This window comes from Natrix helvetica (genome assembly GCF_964273705.1).
Source record: "Natrix helvetica genome assembly, chromosome: 1".
NCBI lineage: Eukaryota > Metazoa > Chordata > Lepidosauria > Squamata > Natricidae > Natrix > Natrix helvetica.
The window spans coordinates 168,462,650-168,482,145 of NC_138548.1; the positions used below are offsets into that span (position 1 = coordinate 168,462,650).

Below are 19,496 nucleotides of genomic sequence, written 5' to 3' on the forward strand. Positions count from 1 at the left end.
TGGAGTCCTCTCTGTGGGCACGCAAGCTATCACCCAGTTGAGATCCACTGCGCGTGTGCCTCCTGCAGGCCAGCTGATTATCAGGTCTACGCGGAAGACATGCATGCATGGGGAGCAGGGAGAGCACAGGGGGTGCCCATTTTTGGTCCCAGGAGGCTTCAGGGAGGCTGCTAGGCCCAAAATGGGGTGGGGGGCTCACATATATGTGCAGGGTTCATGTGCATACACGGGGGTCACACACGCATGTGCAGGGTGCAGGGTGCATTGTATTATGGGTGTGGGCACATATAGCCATGCTTTCGGCATGCGAGAACAAAAAAGTTAGCCATCACTGGCCTAGAAAATGTCATTTTTGGGGTTCAGGGTGATATCTTGCCACTGCAGCCTGTGTCAGTGATGTTATGGAAAGTTAAAACTAGAGGAATCTAGATGGGGCCAAACAAACACAGCTTAAACCCAACAAAGAAAAGTTGCTAATAGTCTATAAGCATCAAATAACATCAACCTTGGCAGATATTGTGGAAGAGGTAGCTTGTGGTTTGTTCCACCTGGATCCTTAGCTCCTGCTGAGGCAAAAACCATGGCCAGACAGCTTTCACCAAACTCCAGCTACTGTTCCAATGAAGATTCTACCAAGACTCAAATGCCCCAACTAGAAAGCCATACAACTGGCAATGAAGATATTGAAGTGATGGATAGATAGCGGTGGAGCTGTCTTTCAGGATCAACCATAAAAGATCAAACCGGCAAATGGCAGCATAGTCCCAGCACTTCGTAGAGAAGCCAGGAAAGCTTTGATTCTAACTTCAGTGGTACAAGTTTGAGTTCTGGAGGAACTGCTAGAAGAGGCATGAGGGGAGATTAGAGACAGAAATGGGGGCGACTTGTCACTTGGAAACTTCTTAAAATAATAATAATGGGATGTTTAAGACTGCAGTTGCCTATCCTTGCTATACACTGACATCCCTTCTATATTTAAATGTAGAATTTAAAAAAAAAATCTGAAGAAGCACTACACAATGTAAAATGCACATTTTGTCGTGTACTTTGGCTCTGTGAAATAGAGTTTAGAAAACATTGGTGGCTTAAATACTGTAGATCAGCAAAAGATTGTCTTTATGCATCCTGAAGTTTATACAAGCACTTTACTATGGAAACAGTCCTGACCTTTTGTCTTTGTTTGACATCACCTGTTTCAATCTCTGAGCTGCAAAAATCAGTTTGCCTTTTCAATTCCTGCAGCCCATGAAAATGAAATAGTAGAAAATAAAATCAACAAATACAGTTTCTTTCCTAAAACTAAGCAGCTACAAACAGTATTATCTTGTTTTCTGACAGTTGAATCTTGCCCCAAAACAAAATATCATGGTGGGAAAAGTAATTAAAACTAATTCTTAGTGCAAAAGAAAGAAGCACTTTTTAGTGAAATAAAGCCCCTTATAGAAATACCATTAGTATTTTTGTTAAAACTTGATGGGGTTTTATTTGGTTTTAGTTTAATGGAATCTTTTGTTTCTTTTCTTTGCTTGACATTCAGAGATCTCAGATAGGTGGGCAGCCATATAAAACTGGATAAATAAATAGAAATGATATGCCAGCAATCCAAATGCAGCTCAGCTTATAACCATTCAGTTAATGAACCTTCGAGGTTACAAAGGCACTAAAAATGTGGCTTATGGTTGTTTTTCACACTTACGACCAGTGCACCATCCCGATGGTCACAAGATCAAAATTCAGATGCTTGGCAACTGGTTCATATTTGTGATGGTTGCAGTGTCCTGGAGTCATGTGATCACCTTCTGCGACCTTCTGACCAGCAAAGTCAATGGGGAAGTCAGATTCACTTAAGAACCCTCTGCCTAACTTAACAGCTGCAATGATCCGCTTAACAACTGCGGCAAGAAAGGTCGCAAATTGGGTCAGAAGTCACTTAACAACTGTCTTGCATAGCAATGGAAATGTTGGGTTCAATTGTGTTCTTAAGTCGAGGACTATCTGTAATCTATCTGTAATCACATATTCTGGCTCAATGTACATTTCTAGTAGACAGCGTTCTTCATCTCTGGATGTCTCAGATTATGTAGGTGCCAACTAATGCCATTCAAATGATTATTCCATTAAGCATAGTTATTTGTTTGTGATGTGATGGGTAAGGGTTACTGCACACTATACCCTTATAGTATGAAAAACTGCACACCATACCCTTATAGTATGAAAAAAAATGAAGTAATTCTAAATAAGTATCCTCTATAACAGCAAACCTTTTTAGCACCGAGTGCCCAAATCGGAAGCCGCGTGCATGTGCCCGTGCCGGAACACCAGAAAACCAAAGACCCGCTGGCCAGTCTTTGGGTTTCCAGGATGAGGGCCAGCCAGCTGATCTTTGCGAGCCCAGAACACCAGAAATCCAAAGACCCGCTGGCCGGTCTTTGGGTTTCCAGGATGAGTGCCGGCCAACTGATCTTTGCGAGCCCAGAACACTAGAAATCCAAAGACCACCTGCCTGGCGTGCACCTGCCTGTTTTTTGGGCGTTTTCAGGCCCATTTTCAGGTCATTTCTTGCGCTGTTTTCAGGCTATTTCGGGTTAGGGTTAGGAAAATGGCCTGAAAACAGCCCAAGAAATGGCCTGAAAAACATCCTGGAAATGGCCCCAAACCTGGTTTTTTGGGCCGTTTTCAGGCACTCTAGCGCTTGCGAAGACCAGCTGGCCAGCATGCATGTGCACACCGGAAATGAGAAGAGCAGCCTGAGACGGTGACCTTGCCCAAAGAGAGGGCTCTGCGTGTCACCTCTGGTACCCGTGCCATAGGTTTGCCATCAGGGTTCTATAGCAATACTGACCCAAACAACTAGCACCTTTTCCATAATTCTTATAAATGAATAATTGAATCAGTGCTCTAAAATTATTACTTAAAATTATAATCTCTGATTTCAGACATGCAAAGTAATGTTTATGATCCTAAAAAGGAAAGAGACAAAAAGAATCTTGGCTATGTATAAAAATTCATTTAATTATGTGGGCATTTATATTAATGGCATAAATTAATTTTAACTAAATCAACGAAGACTGAAAGTTAAAAATCCATGAAATAACTGCTATGTCTCTTTATTAAACTTTGCTCCCTGTGCATGTTGCCCTCATAAATCTTTGAAAGTGTTTAGGTACACTTCCAATGCAAATTGACTTGACCGTAACCTTTTGTACAAATGTGAAATCGCAGCTTAGTTCTGTACTATTTTATATTTTTCTCATATGTCATGGTCCAGATGATGTAGCATTTATTTTTTTTAAAAAACCTAATCTAAATCTGTTTGAAATGGAGTCATGATTAATTAAATGGATTAGAAACAAAGCTGCACCATTCTTTAGGTTGTTGAACGATAAGAAATTGTAAATAGTTTGTAATAGCACCTAACTATACTTTGTGGAAAATAGGCTAACTTGGTCCCATTTTAATTCCACTGAAATCAGGACTAATTTATTGCATTAATTTCAGTAAGCCTAAAGCTGACTGCCACCTAAATCCAGGTCCTATATTTAGGACCAGAACATATAATAGCTGTGATTCACTCTTTCACTCTCCAGCCCATTTACATGGTAATGATTACTAGCTGGGACAACTTTAAGGGGAATTAAACTAGCTCATGCAGGATACTGCTGCTAATGAATGCAATCTGTGATAGCAATATATTACTTTCAGTATTGGCAGCTGTAAGACTTCCCAACCTAATTTATTCCATGAGATAATAATTAGAAGGACCACAAATTGCACCCTGATAGTGGAGTTTCCACTAGAATGGGTTTTTTTTTTAAAAAAAATGTCAAAGATGACACATGCAACTACCCAATAAAAACTCCATCCCTTTGAATATCAACACATGTACAAGAGCAGTAGAGCTTTTGACATGTGGTTATTATGTCTACCATCTTGAGGTTTCTTTTTTTTAAATCCCTTCTTCCCTATTATCGATGCCTCTGAGAATACTCAGCTAAACTATATGAGTTTGTTGGTTGGATCCTGCAGATTCTTCTCTTTATATGTTTATGTGCTATAAATTTACTAGTGAAGTTTGATGCAAAAATTATCCAGGAAAATCAGAACACGTCCATGCTTTAAGGAAGGCGGGTAATAAAATCACACCATCTGTTTTAACACAATGGAATTTCTCTTTCTGTAACATCAAATAAAAACATTTTTTGGGTAGCTGTGACATACTTTGATTCTTGAAATAGAATGGAAATGGAGAAAATAAGCAATTTCTATTAGCTCTGACAGTTACATAGGGTCTGTTGACAATTCAAACCATTTCTGAACTTAGGATACACATGTCCAAAGTCTGTAATGCTTTAAATAAGCAATTTTAGGCCTTTTAGTTCAGTATCTAATTCAGCCTTAACAGTCTCAAGTGATTCTTGGAAAATCCAGCAGTCCTTTAAATAACTACCCCGTTCCTTTCATGACTGCAAAAGTTGCATTAAAAAACAAACTAGCAGGTAGAATTGGTAGCTGGGATACTGAATTCCATATGGCCAATCCTGGTGAATTCAGTTGCTCTCTTTAAAGAATTAAAGAGACACAAAGAGCCATGGTGGCGCAGTGGTTAGAATGCAGCATTGCAGGCTACTTCAAATATCCCCATTGCAGGCTACTTCAAATCTCCCCAGGCTCAAGGTTGACTCAGCCTTCCCTTCTTCTGAAGTGGATAAAATGAGGACCCAGATTGTTGGAGGCAATAGGCTGACTCTGTAAACCTCTTAGAGAGGGCTGTAAAACACTGGGAAATGGTAGATAAGTCTAAGTGCTATTGCCATTGCTTTTAAAAACAAATACTCTAGGGTTAAAGCAAGAAAAGTAAATGGGAGACAGCAAGAAATGTTTTAACTGGTATTCTCCTCTTTCCTTTGTATCTTATTTGTTCAAGAATCCACCGAATAATTCCTTAACAATTTTTCTCCTTGCATCAGATAAAACCGCATTGATTTCAACTCTGTAACAGAATCCAGCAACTTAAAAACCAGCTGCTGAGGGGGATGAAATTTGGAATAAAGTAGCATTTTATAAAAATGGCTATGTGTCCCTTACACCCCTTCTGCTTTCACGTTGTCTTTTCCCTTAGCCTAGCAATGCTTCTAGGTACCCATCTTCTAGCCCTTCCAGATGGCAGCTCATGCTATTATCCAAGCGTATGTTGTCACAAAACAACACACAACTGAATAGCAGTGCAATTTTGTACTGTTCATTACTGATCTAGCATTCCTATCATTGCACTCTGACCACTTCTGTGGCTAGAGAACAATGTTTGGATATTTCCTAAGTTTCAACTTAAATTGTTTCAACTCCTACTCTCAAAATGACACTATAGAGCACTGCACACCAGAACAAGTAGACACAAGGACAGTTTTTTCCTGAACTCCGTCACTCTGCTGAACAAATAATTCCCTCAACACCATCAAACTATTTACTAAGTCTGCATTACTATTACTATTAATCTTCTCATCAATCCTATAACCCATCTCCTCCCACTTATGACTGCATGACTGCAACTTTGTTGCTTGTATCCTTGTGATTTATATCGATTGTTTCCTAGTATGATTTGATTGCTTATTTGTACCCTATCATCAAGTGTTGTACTTTATGATTCATGACTAATGTATATTGTCTTTTATGTACACTATGAGCTTATGCACCAAAGATAAATTCCTTGTGTGTCCAATCACACTTGGCCAATAAAGAATTCCATTCTATTCTAAGCCAATTGATTGCCTTTAATATTCTTCAAGCTGATTATCCATTCAACTGTTTTGATTGTCCTTCTGCAGGTCTTTTCTTTCTTGCAAAAAAGAGAAAGCTTTTTCCCTTGCTCAGATATATGAGGTGGGAAAGAGAATTAGCAAGTGGTTTGCTTCCTCTCTTGCTCCACAGGCACCTATTTATCTTCTATAGGCAGAAAACTAACACTTGAAAGCTAGCTGGATTACTAAATGTGTACTAAAATGGGAGGGGAAGGAGGTTAAAACACATGAATGAGCTACTTGAGAAAAAGACCTTCCTGGATGTGATACCTCAAAGTGACCTCCTTCTAGGAAGGGGAGAATGCTGGCAGTATCAAGAAATTAGAATTATACTGCATGAAAAAAAAAGAGGAAATGCTGTGGCAGGGGAGAGAAACAAAAGAAAAATGAACAGATATCTGCAGGACATTGTTGACTTTATCCAAATGTATAGTCAATGTGTAAATGGCTCATTTTGTGTGGTGCAGTGAAACCATTATCCATTTTTAACTTAGTGCCGCCTCTCATATTTCAAATGGAAATCTTCCTTTGCCTTTTCTGGATATATCATAGATTCAATCTGGCTTTTTTTCTTCTCTCCCACACTTGCTTTACCACTGAGCCATGAGCTTTCTGCATTATATTTACATACTTGGGCAAGGTAGTTACAATTTTACCTTGATGAGGCTCTTTGAACCACTTACTTGAGATGCTTTTCCACATGAATATAATACAGTGGAATAGTAATATTTTTTTTAAGTAACAGATAAATTTAACAGGATTGGAGGCAAAGAAACTATTGCTTAGGCAACAGTCTGAATAAATGGAAGTTGTAAATGTTACTTCTTGCTTTTACTGAGTCTAACGTAGTCTGTTGTTGTTTTTTCCAGGCTGATACATCTCTTTGAGCTGTGATAAGTAACACTTACAAAATTGATTGCATGAGTCGCAGTATCTAATTATATGAATGTTTTAGCAGATTGAAGCAGCCTTTCTTATACTGAATCACTCTTTTTACCATTCTTTATTTACTATTCTCCTTTCTGCCAAAATTCCCACTGCAGCAAAGGGCCACTGCTTATCTCTTCTTTTGCTTCTCCTTCTCCCCTGCTACCAGTGCTTGCTAATTTGCTCTCTTGAGGGGCAAAGCAATAAGAAGAGGCAGTAGTGTGGACCAAGGGAAAGAGCTAATAAAAGACCATAGGGGCAGAAACAAGAATTGCTCCCACTGAGAGCAATTTTATTGAAGCACTTTCCCTATGGAAGTTGACAGTAAGCAATATGGAAGATGTTTGTTAAGCATAAGAAGTGTGTGTGTGTGTGTGTGTGTATGTGTGTGTGTGCGCTCATACTGAGGTGTTACAGACCTGAAGTATTGGTAATCAAGTGAAATATGAACAAAAGCAAGAGTTCATAAAGGCTTAAAAGATAAAAAGACTTAGAAATGCCTTTCCAGCCAGATGTTTTTGTGGGGAAAAAATGTTCATAATGCTTTACCTTATTGTTTGGTTTTCTAATTGGAATAGTTCTTTATCCCTCACAGGACACAAAGCCCTTCTCACAGGTTCAAGGATTAACAGAGTATATAGCACAATCTATATACTGCTGCTATGGGTTCGCCCGGGTTCAGGAGAACCCGTAGCTAACATTATGGCCAGTTTGGAGAACTTCCAAATCTCACCCCTGGCTGGCCCCTCCACTCCCACCACTCCCCTCCCAGGAGTCTCCACGCAGCCCGTTTTGGATGCGAGGTAAGTGCAGGGCCTGTGCGGAGGCTAAGGGAGGAGGGAAAATGGGCCTCCTGGAAGTTCTGAAAGGCCGGAAACAGGGCCATTTCTGGCCTCCAGGGGGCCCCTGGAGCCCAGTGAGGCAGTTTTTGCTCTCCCGGAGTCTTGAGGAAAGCCTCCAGAGCCTGGGGAAAGTGAAAATGCCCCTCCCCCCTTGCAGGAGGCCACTAGGCCACGCCCAACCAGCAACCAGGCAGAGAACCCGTTGCTGAAGTTTTTGAAGCCCATCCCTGACCTAATGTGTTTAAAACACAGTATTCCTCCTCTTGAAGACAAACATTTGATAAGTCCTTGATAAGCTTTATTTTCTCCTTGCTAGCCAAGAATCCAACAATGATCCAAGAACCCAACAATTCATAGCACCAGGTTACATATATTCTTCATTATTACAACAAAACATGAATATTTTGTCCCAAACTAGATACTCTCCTAATTTATTCCTTTATTTGGGTTGGAGCAAGTAAAATAATAAACAGCTCTCTGAATGAATTTCAAGGAGTGTTGACAAACATATCACTAATGCCTGTTTTTTTTTTCCAGAAAGAAAACTAATTCTGCAGAGCAGAGCTTATGCATACATTCCAAGGTCTCTACTCTAGTCCATTGTGACCTTTACTATGACACAAAACAGGACCTTGGCAACCAGTCAAGAATGCGTAGATACATTCCCTAAATCCTCTAACTCACTTTCAGAGTTTAATCCCCTCACAGAACGCCAAGCATAACAATTTGTTTCACAGAATATTTCACAACAAGCCAAATCTTAACATTAAAAAGTGTAGATTCTTCATTGAATATTCATGCAGTTCATGCAATTTTCCCAACAAAGATATCTCTTACTAGCTAGAAAAGTCTAGAGTTACAATTTGGACTGAAAATCTGGTTTTAAGTCATTGCAGTTGTATGTCAAGTCACCCATGTAACTGGACCCATTTTTTTTACATTTGTCATAGTGGTCATTAAGTGAATCACATGGTTGTTAAATGAATGGTACAGCCATTCTCCCAAATTGGCATATATATATATTTTGCCAGAAATCAAAGGACAGACATGAAAACAAATGAATTACAGAACAGATTAAACCAGATTTCTCATTCAAAACTCTTAAGTAACCCTGATCCTTATATTTTTGACACTATTTATACAGAAAGCCAATTTCCTTAAGAACTCCCTAAGTAAAAGGTAGACATTCAACAAATCAATGAAAAATCAATGAATTTCAGGGAATAAAACAACAATTCCTAACATCCAATGGGACATAGGCATGCATAAAACAGCTTTGTACAAAACACTTTCCCTTAATTGAATCACATTTTCAATTATTTTAAATTTTGTTTAGGAACAATTACCAACAGATCTTAGAGTAAGGTATAATAGCAAGATTATAATTGCAATGTGTGTGTTATAATATTTCATTAGAATTTCATTAGATGCCTGCAGCTGGTGGAGCAACCTAAGTGGGTAAAACCATCTTCCTGGTTTTATCAAAAAAACTAAGTTCAAGAGTACAGCCAGTTTACAAAGTGCATTCCCATTCAGTCAACCATCAAAAGTTCCTAAATTAATCAGATTTTTATATTTCCCAAACTGAGATTCTGATAATTTACTATCCTAGCATCTCTTTAAAATCTTCCACTGTTTCATGTAGTTCTGCTGAAAAGCAGAAATAAATCTGAGCATTAACAAAACACTAATAACTCCACACTTCAAATTCTTTAGATTTTCTCCTGGTCCCAGCAATTATTCATCTAATCTCCTTAAACCTAAGTCTGAAAAAGCTGCTAGCTATTATTATCTCATCATCCTTATTTTTTTTCCCACCATTTTATCTTCAGCTACACTTTTTGTCATCAGTATTATTCCTTACCCTCATGTGGAATTCATATTCAAAGAAAAAATATTTTGACCCAAGGAGATAAACATTATGGTAGAAAAGACTCCATTACTAGCAAATAAAATTATGACTAAAAATGGGAAATAAACAACCTGAGGAATGGGCCTCTGTCCTTTGAAAATGTTAACCAGGTAAAGTAATCTAAGTGCATTAAATTAAAATGCTCTCAGCCATTCCAGGCCTAGTTCTGTGGAGGTGAAGTGAATAATTGTATATTGAAGAGTGCAAGGCAGGGGTGTCCAAACTTGGGAACTTTAAGACTTGTGGACTTCAACTCCCAGAATTCCCTAGCCAGCTGGCTGGGGAATTCTGGGAGTTGAAGTCCACAAGTCTTAAAGTTCCCAAGTTTAGACACCCCTGGTGTAAGGCAAGCAAATTAGCCAGGTCTAAAACAGCGCAGTTTTGGCTTAGAGCAGCCTGAAGTCTTTTTACTTAAGTCTTTTCTAATTTGTCACCCTACAGACATGTTGAGGACTACAAGTCCCAAGAACTCCCAGCCAATATGGCTCCAGGTTTACGGAATACTTTCTTTACAATCTTTCTCTGCTGTTCACTATTGGCAAGCTGATTGGTGTTGACTCCATTCCAGGTGTTATATTTGCAAGGTCCAATGGATATTTTAAAGATACAGATCAGAGGCAGAAAGATTTTAAGAAGTAAAAAAGATTCTTCCAAAGAGCTCTTCCATGGCCCCTTCTCATTTCCAGATTTCACATGTAGCATCGAGCGATCCTACATGTTATAACACTCTATAAAAATATTAGAGATAATAAAGATTTGTTTCATTTATAAATAAATTTTCAACTTTTATTGTTGAAGCATTGGAATGTGCTTAGAATGTTGGGTTAGAACTTGGAGATGGCCATGTTCAAATTTACTCTCTGCCACAATAACTCACCTGATGACTGTGGCACAGGTGCTTTCTTATTGCTTACCTCATAAAGTTGTTGTGAGAAAAATTGGAGAAGTGAGCATCACCATGAATTTCTTGAGGAAACATATGGTGTGTTGCTACCAAGTGAAAATAATTATATAAATAACATAGCTCCCTAACTCCTGTCTGAATTTTGCCTCCTGGGTCAATTCTGTCTAATTCTGCTTTTCTTGATTGCTTCCCAATATGATTTCAATACATAATTTTCTAGGAAATTTATTTCTTTAATGTGGAAGTAGGTTCATTACGAGGAATGCATTGCTTTAGAACCCCCATGGAGGAATTTTCTGCTTCTGGGAAGGTTTTTCTTCCTCCCTGTGATGTTCAGAAACGAACAGCTTCCTTAACTACTTCTTTAATAAGTCATTCATCTCATTTTACAAGATCCAAGTTCTGTTCAAGATCTTTCAGCACACAACACCAGCATTTTCTGCTTTTATTACGGAAAGGAAGCTGCTGTCATTATTTGTATTAAATGCATGGCACAAAGTGGAGGCTGCCAGCTGCAAATTGATACCATATGTGCTAAAATTAAGAGTATATTGTTTGAGGCACCTATGTGCAGTATTTAAATAGTTTGCATTAAAATCTCTAATGTTAGCCCATTACACATAAGGACCTGGGCATTATGAGCATGATGGTGAATGGCACCTCCAGGAGCCAGAGAATGTCTTTTCCTCAGAACCATTAATAACTTTTCCCTTGCCATAAGCTTTCTGCCAATGGCAACATGCCCCAAATGTCTTGTTGTTTGAACTGAAGCAGCAGCTAGTTGCTCTGCATCTCTTCCTGAAGTATAGCTTTGTTCTTTGCATCCAAGACTGACATCTCTCCCCCCATTCCTCCTGCAGGGACATTTGGGAGTGTGAGTCAAAAACTGAGGTCACTCATGCTTTGGGCATTACCTAGTTGGATCACTGCAACATGTTCTACATAGAGCTGTCCTGCAAAACCACCTGCAAGCTCCAATTGTTTCAGAATGTAGCAGCACATGTAGTGATGGTTGCCTCTATGTTTATATATGTCTTAGTGTACGCCGCCCCGAGTCCTGCTTGGAAAGGGAGCGGCTAATAAATTCAAATTTATTATTTATTATTATACCCATGCTACACCTCTGTTGCACAGTTACATTGGCTCCCACTTTCCTTCCAGATGCAATTCAAGATGCTAGTTTAAAGCCTATTTGTGACACAAGGCCAGGTTATCTGCAGGAGCACCTCTCCCTAAGCATACCTATCTGCACTACCTAGTCCCTTCCTGACTTAAACATTGTCATCTTATGGGATCTAGGGTGGCCACCTTTTCAATGGCAGCCGGCCCTATGGAACACCCTTCCCCCTTGAGGTTCAGCAAGCCTCTACCCCTCTAGTCTTCCAAAAAGCACTTAAGACCTAACTTTCCTCTCAAGTGCTGATGTAGGATGAAATTGATGGGAGTTTATGATTTGTGGGCTTAATTGATATATGTATAAATTGTACAATGATGCTCATTTAACTGTTGGTTGGAAGCCACCCAGAGTTCAGTATCAGATGAGTGGCTATATAAATGTTTAAACAAACAAACAAATAAATAAGCAAGCCAATATTGTGGCTAACCCATCCAAAGACATGTCCCCTTGTTTTTGAAAGCAACACATAAAAGGAGGTGGTTTTGATTGTGGTGTTACAATGATGACACCCATCTCAGTTACCCTTACCGTCTTGTCTGTTTTAAAAAAAGACACTAACAAAAAATGAGTAGTAACAATGGGATGCCTTTTCATGATAACAAAATCTGCCACCTGAGAGATCACCTTCTTCTACCAATGTAGAGCTGTTTCTGAACTGGATGTGCCCAAAAGCTTTAGCTAACATGGTTAATACATGTAGTCCTCGACATACAACAGTTCATTTATTGATAATTCAAAGCTGTAATGGCACTGAAAAAAGTGACTTACGAACATTTTTCACACTTATGACCGTTGCAACATCCCCATGGAGCTGTGATTTACATTTGGATGCTTGACAACTGGTTCATATTTATAATGGATGCAGTGCCCCAGGGTCATGTGATCATTTTTTGTGAAATTCTGCCTAGCAAAGTATTAGATATTCTATTTATATATACCTGTATATATAGCACCACAGAGCAAACAAAGAGTACAGTCATCATGTGCTTTACTACTCAACTATATAACTATAACAGGAAACTGGAAACTCTGCTTAGAATAAAAGAGCATAGAGTATATACCATAGATCCAAACTTGTAAACACTGCCATCTACTGGCTAAATACTACTGTAGTTGTTGCATAAAAATACATTCCAACAATGAACTCCAACACAAAGTCAATGGGAAAGCCATTATTAGTAACAATAATATTACTAATTTAACAACTTCAGTGATTCACTTAACAAATGTGGCATGAAAAGTCATAAAATGAAGCAAAACTCACTTAACAAATTTCTCACTTAGCAACATAAATTTGGGGTTCAACTGTGGTCATAAATTGAGGATTATCTATAGTTCAGTATGACATGAATTATAAATCATAGTCCTGATAAGCAGCTATCTACTTCAGTTTAAGTAATTGGGCCACCAGATATCAGTTGCAAAAATTTCAGAAGACTGTGTGAACTACTGCCATTTAGTTAATAATTAAATTAATAAATTATTTATTAATTTAGTATTCCATCTGGGATTTTGCATTTGTTATTGGTAAGTACGATAAAGAGGATTATAAAATGGAAGATAAACTTATTTTAATTCCATGTGTTCTGGTGTCCATTGAAACATTACACCAACATTTGTACATACTGATGTACGGTCCTGGGAGCTGAAATAAAAATAGCAGGGAATAAGAGTACCATATCATCTTTCTTTCAGGGACTTAAAACTATACTTTGCCAATCTAGGGAGTGAATGCGACTGTTGATTTGTTCTTATTTGTTGTCCTTTCTTGATCATTTTCTATTATATTAGACTTGACAACTTATTGCCTACCACTTGACTATAACTACCAGGATCCTCAGCTAGCCAGGCCAATGGAGTTGGTTGGAAATTATAGTCCTACACATCTTAAGGTCGATGCTTATAGCTGACTGTGCCACCTGGTGGTAGCCATTCATTGAATGGTGGTAGCCATTCAAAATTGATGTTGCCATCAGAAACAAGTATTTGTCACCGGTTGTCTGTGGATGCTGATCACGTGTAGTTGTCAACTCCTATCTGTGAAGCAAGGTTTTAGGAGAAGTTTGATACTGACAAGGTCTGAAGAGCTGTTCGGAAAAGATAATTTGCTGCTTGATTGTTTATTTTAATAATGTGGAGGAGCTCCTCATGTCTAATATTGTGATATTGCACACAATTCTGCTGAATAATCAATTTCAACTTTCAAATCACAATGAAAACCATAAATTACAGCATTTCAGGTTGTATTGTTTCTCTTACCTTAAGCTTAGACAGGAGAAGTTCATGATCGTATAATAATTTTTTGGTCTCTTCTTCATTGCTGCCAATTTCCAATAAATTTGGTAGTGATTCAACTAACTGCAGCTGTACACATTTGCCACACTAAAACAGAAATATAAGCAAATATTGTTCCAAGCAGATACAGTACACCATATTTTTGTACAGTAATTGGTTCGGACAGTAATAAGCTAAAATCAGCTTAAAGGATATAAAGCAGGAGAGGTACTGGATGCACTGAGTGAAGAGGAATTGTCTTAGGAGGTATATAAAATTATATAATATAGTTAATATATATTATATATAAATAATGTTAAACGTTTACCATCTTGTAAAGGCATCTCATTAATGGCTCCCCAGGGCAGCGTGCAATCTGTGAGTTGTGGGTTAGAACACCTGATATAAAGGATTATGAGCTGGATCTAAATGAAGTCATGCTTAGAGTAGAAGTATTTAAATACATGCAACTAAGGCTTCTAAATTACATGTTTATTTTAATAGGTCTAATGTGAACTTCACTATTTTGGATCAGCCTGGACTTTCCTTTGCAAGCCATAACAATATTTTACTTTTATTTATAAATATTTATTTATATTAAAGATGTTTGCATGTCACCACAATCGAAACCAAATCTCAGTGGCTCACATAAAAATATAATAGCACATAAACTTTAGCATACATAAGTTTCAACAGAGGAGATGTGCAATGAATGCGTAGACTAAAATGAGATGGTGAAATAATTCTCATTAAGGTTTTAAATAAGCCTTTTTACTTCGTAAAATGCAAATTGATATTCGCACCATGTGAGCGCTAATGATTTCCCTATACATTAACATCATAATGATTCCTTTAGTTAATCAGCTTAGGTTAATGCACTTTTATAAACCGCATATAATCCTTAACAATATGGAAAACAAAGTTATAAATTCTCAGTGAATGCAATCACAATCAGAGAAAAACTACATGCCAACAAAGATGTCCCTGCACACTTTTGCTGTGCTGTTTATTTAATTTTAGTCAATATGTCTTTAAAGAAAGCAAATTATTTATCTGGGATGGATGCTTGATTGATTTTTAAATTCACTCATCAGAAAGCAAATTATTTCTCTTGAACGATGCTTGCTTGATTTTTAAACTCTTTCACTCATCAGAAACTTGCAATACATTATGCCGCTCCTTGGGGTTTTTCCTTCGGCAGCTCAGCATTTAACTTTTATACGTATACATCTGAGCAGAGTACAGAGTACCAACCTAACCCAGAGGTAGAATTAGGCTCTCTTCTGCTTACCTTAAGAAGAGCGATGACAATTCTGCAATCCCCAGCCTCAACCAGGACTGAACTAACAGTTGTTGTAGAAAGTGGCTCCTCGGGACTATTGTTGCTGGTCATGATGTTGCCGTAGAACTGGGCTTCCTGTGAAAAGGTTCCCCTCTGGCAGCTGGGAAAAGCTGCTGGTCATTGCAAAAAGGCAGCAAATGGGGTTACTTGGCTCCCTTCCGTCAAAGAGCTCAGCTAACACTGATTGCTCTGCCAAAAGGAAAGAACAGGAGGTTAAAAATAGACACCCCCCCATTGAATTTATCTTTCAAGGCAGGGAGGGAGAGAGGGACGTGACACTCCTCTATTTTTGTAGTTTTTAACTGCTACCCATTTTTGCCCCCTATAAACATGGATCTTAGGTCTCAAAGCATAAGACTTTCTCTGTTTGCGAATAGGAAAAGGCTACATACAGGGAGTGGGGTGGGGGAGAGAGAATAAAAATGAATGTTTTCCTCAAGTTTCTGTTTATCCGTGAAACGCTGTTTACAGGATGCTTTGAACTGAGCTATCAGAAGACCGTTCTAGAACAGCTAAAAGACAAGATCCATACTTCTTCCAAAGTAAGATTTCATTTTCAAACTTTGCCTCATGATCCCGCATTATAAATATTCTACCGTTCACAAAAAGAACAAGAATAGCATAGAGGCCTTCACAATCGAAGACTCTTCAAGGCAAGGAATTACTATTTGGTGCTATGTGGAACAACTTGCCTCCAGAAGTTGTGAATGCTCCAACACTGGAAGTTTTTAAGAAGAGACTGGACAACCATTTGTCTGAAATGGTATAGAGTTTCCTGCCTGAGCAGCAGGTTGGAGATCTCCAAGGTCCCTACTCTGTTATTCTGTTCTATTGTATGATAGCCACAATGAAAGAATTAAGCACACACACATTTATTTTGGGGGCTGTTTTATCTGGAACTCGGTTAAAAGTTGGAGAAGATATCAGTTCCATTATGCTCTGGAGTAATCCACCAGTGTTTAATTTTGGGGGTGTTATAAAAACACCCCAAATCAAAGTAATCTCTAATTACTTTGAGACATGTGAAGAGGAGGAGAAGAAGTCATTATTATTATTATTATTATTATTATTATTATTATTATTATTATTATTATTATTATTATTATTATTATTATTATTATAGAATATGGGTCCTTTTGTTTTTTGAGAACATCATAAACAGGCAATCAATTTAATCATCTTTAAATATACCTTAAAGTTGCTTTACCAGTAGATGCAGACTGAAGTTTTCTTGTGTTCCCCACCTGAAAAAAAGTGTCTACATTTTATCAGTTTTAAAAAAGAGTGGATTTTACAAAGGAAGGCTAATCGAATTTGGATCGGTCACTGGGACCTGAGCTTTTGGACTCATGCTGGAATTCCTCTTCAGGGAATTTATCTTTATTGAAATTACATGCTTTGGGCTGTTCTGTGAGTCTTGTTTATGTGATGCCTTGGCTGATTGGTGTTGATTTTTGAGGGGATTTTTGTTTCAGAATTTTCCTTTGTTATAAAAAACATCCCACAATAACTTTATTTGATCCCTCTCTATTGATACGCTTCAAAACAAACTAATGCAATTCATATAGAATGAAATTCTTGACGAGAAGGAACATTTATTCCATCCTGGGGAAATCAGAAACAGGTTTTCATCAGGCTGCTAAAATCGATATATGTTAAGTCTATTACTAGAAACATAGAATGTGCCACAGGAAGCCCGCAGAATGAGAGAGCAGCTGCTTGATTCCCTGCACTAGGACAGCTGAGCAAATGAGACTAGTGTTTAGGCCACAGTCAATTATCAGAAATGACATCTTTAGACAGTATGTTAAAATATGCCACACATAGGTTACTCCAAAGCAATCTATAGAGGATGGAGGAAGAATGAATAACGGTTGGGAAAAATACACACACACACACACACACACACACACGTGTGTGTGTGTGTGTACGTACGTACATATATATCAGACATGACTGACAAGGACATCTTTACACACACACACACACACACACATGATGCATACACACACACACACACACACACACACACATGTATGTATGTATATGTATTGTGTCACAACCCCTGGTATGCCCAAATATGGGAGGGAGCATACTGCTTCCCTTTTTCTGTCTATCGGCACTCCCTAGGAGCCATCCAGGCAGAAAGACATTTTTTTAATGTTGCCTTGTTACATTTGTGTTGCATTTGTGCTGATAAATAAATAAAGGGAGACTAGTATAGATCTATTTCAAGCTATTTAGCTCTCATCAGCTAGCCATACCCTTACTGGGAATTGAACCTGGGCTGTATTACATATTAGGCAGTTGTAATAGCCACTAAGCCACAGACTCTCCTCCTTTATCAGCTAAGCCAGGGAAATAGGTATGTATTGTGTCACAACCCCTGGTATGCCCAAATATGGGAGGGAGCATATTGCTTCCCTTTTTCTGTCTATCGGCTCACCCTAGGAGCCATCCAGGCAGAAAGACATTTTTTAATGTTGCCTTGTTACATTTGTGTTGCATTTGTGCTGATAAATTGATATCAGCTTTATCAGCTAAGGGGTTGTGACACAATACATACCTATTTCCCTGGCTTAGCTGATAAAGGAGGAGATCCTGTGGCTTAGTAGCTATTACAACTGCCTAATATGTAATGCAGCCCAGGTCCAATTCCCAGTAAGGGTATGGCTAGCTGATGAGAGCTAAATAGCTTGAAATAGATCTATACTAGTCTCCCTTTATTTATTTATCAGCACAAATGCAACACACACACACACACACACACACGTGTGTGTGTGTGGTAATTGAGGTTTGATACTGGTTGGCAATGCATGAAGCACAGATTGTTGTCACTAGATAAATTACCATATTGTACATATTTCTCAACAAAGAAAAATATTGCAATAGTGATGGAAATGACCCAGGTTTTGTTCACATATGCACATCCATCAGTTGAGTACTAAACACTCATATTCATCACATAAGGGTCATAATCCTCTAATTTACAGACCATCATAGATGTCATACCCCAGAAGTGTCTTTTCACAGTCCTTCGTTTTATTGCAAATGCAAGTCTTCCCATTGTAGCTGCCAACATCAATCAAGTCAGAGAAAGCAGAGGAGGGGAATGAGTTACACACCTGCAACATTGTATGGATCAACTGAAATCAGCTTCACTACATGCAAAGCAAAACCAAATGGTTTATTTGTGGTTCTATGTTGATAAGATTTGGGGTGGGGGTGTTGCAACCATTTAGGAGGGGACCTATTTCTATGAGCCAGCCTTAGCTTTTATAGACTCTGCTTTTGCATCATGTATTTGCTTGAGGTCTCATCAATCAAGCAATGTCATCTAGCAAGACTCAGGAGGTGGGCCTTCCCTGTTACAACACCTGCATTATCCTCCTGGAAATTCATAAGCCTCTACCCTTTACCTGTCTTAAAGCAAGCCTCAAAAACCTGACTCTTTCTCCAGACCTTGGATTAAGATGTTTGGGAAGCCCCTTTAAGTTGTAGGTGATGTCATGAGAGGGACTTTTAATCTTCCCTCTTGTCTGGGCGACTACATATTTCTTTCTATAAAATGTTTTTTTTCCTTGCTTTTTATCTTCTGAAGCTACTCAGAATGAGTTTGGAGTTGTGCAGCCTGGACATTTGATAAATAATATAAATAAGCTACAACATTTGATGTTTCATATCTATATTTTTAAACTTGGAAGTGGGATGATCTGGGTGAATTTCAAAGCACGAATTTATCTTTGCTGGAATGAATGCAGTGGTTTTCTGTTTAGAAAGACGCTTGCAGGCGTCTACTAATCTTCCATTTCTTTCTCTCTACTCATAGCCCTCCATTTCTTCATTGTTGGGATAGGGAGTGGATTCCTGAATAAGATCTGTGTTATATATGGGTGCATGGCAGTGTGTGGTGGTGGGTAACTAACTCAAAAACATGCAGGAAGGCTTTTGTAAATGTTTGTTTTTATTTCATTTGTTTAGTTATCCACAATATTTAGAAATTGCTCCATGCAACTGAGACAAAGCAAAAATAAAGCAGTCAAAGCACCATTAACTAGAGTAATGCAGTGAAAAAATAATAAGACACCCTCAGCTGTCCAAGGCCAAAATCACTTTGGTATAAGATGTTCTTAACAGGTTTGTGAAATGCAAGAAGTGTATTTGTATGTGGCTGTGAGTGTGGATGTGGATGTGCCAGCTTATTCCATGGTATAGGGGTTACTACTAAAAAGACCTTCCATAAGGCTCATGAACCTCTTGAAGGAGAAGCGGACAGAACCTCCATAAACTTTTTTTGTTTTTCTAGATGTTCAGACTGAAGGA

At 38.4% G+C, this 19,496-nt stretch overlaps 1 protein-coding gene across 4 annotated transcripts in view; it reads right to left on the bottom strand.

The window, feature by feature from the left end:
• Positions 1-15,362, bottom strand: part of CCDC141 (coiled-coil domain containing 141) — a 144,514-nt gene extending 129,152 nt beyond the window's left edge. For all 4 annotated transcript variants that reach the window (XR_014173901.1, XM_081936510.1, XM_081936509.1 and 1 more), the window contains exons 1-2: positions 15,123-15,362; positions 13,817-13,939 (exon numbers count right to left, since the gene is read on the bottom strand). Coding sequence is in view for 3 of the 4 variants with exons in the window: in XM_081936510.1 (XP_081792636.1) it covers positions 13,817-13,939; positions 15,123-15,224 (225 nt within the window). In the remaining variant the exon portion in view is untranslated. The remainder of the gene's footprint in view (positions 1-13,816; positions 13,940-15,122) is intronic.
• Positions 15,363-19,496: the final 4,134 nt, after the last annotated feature.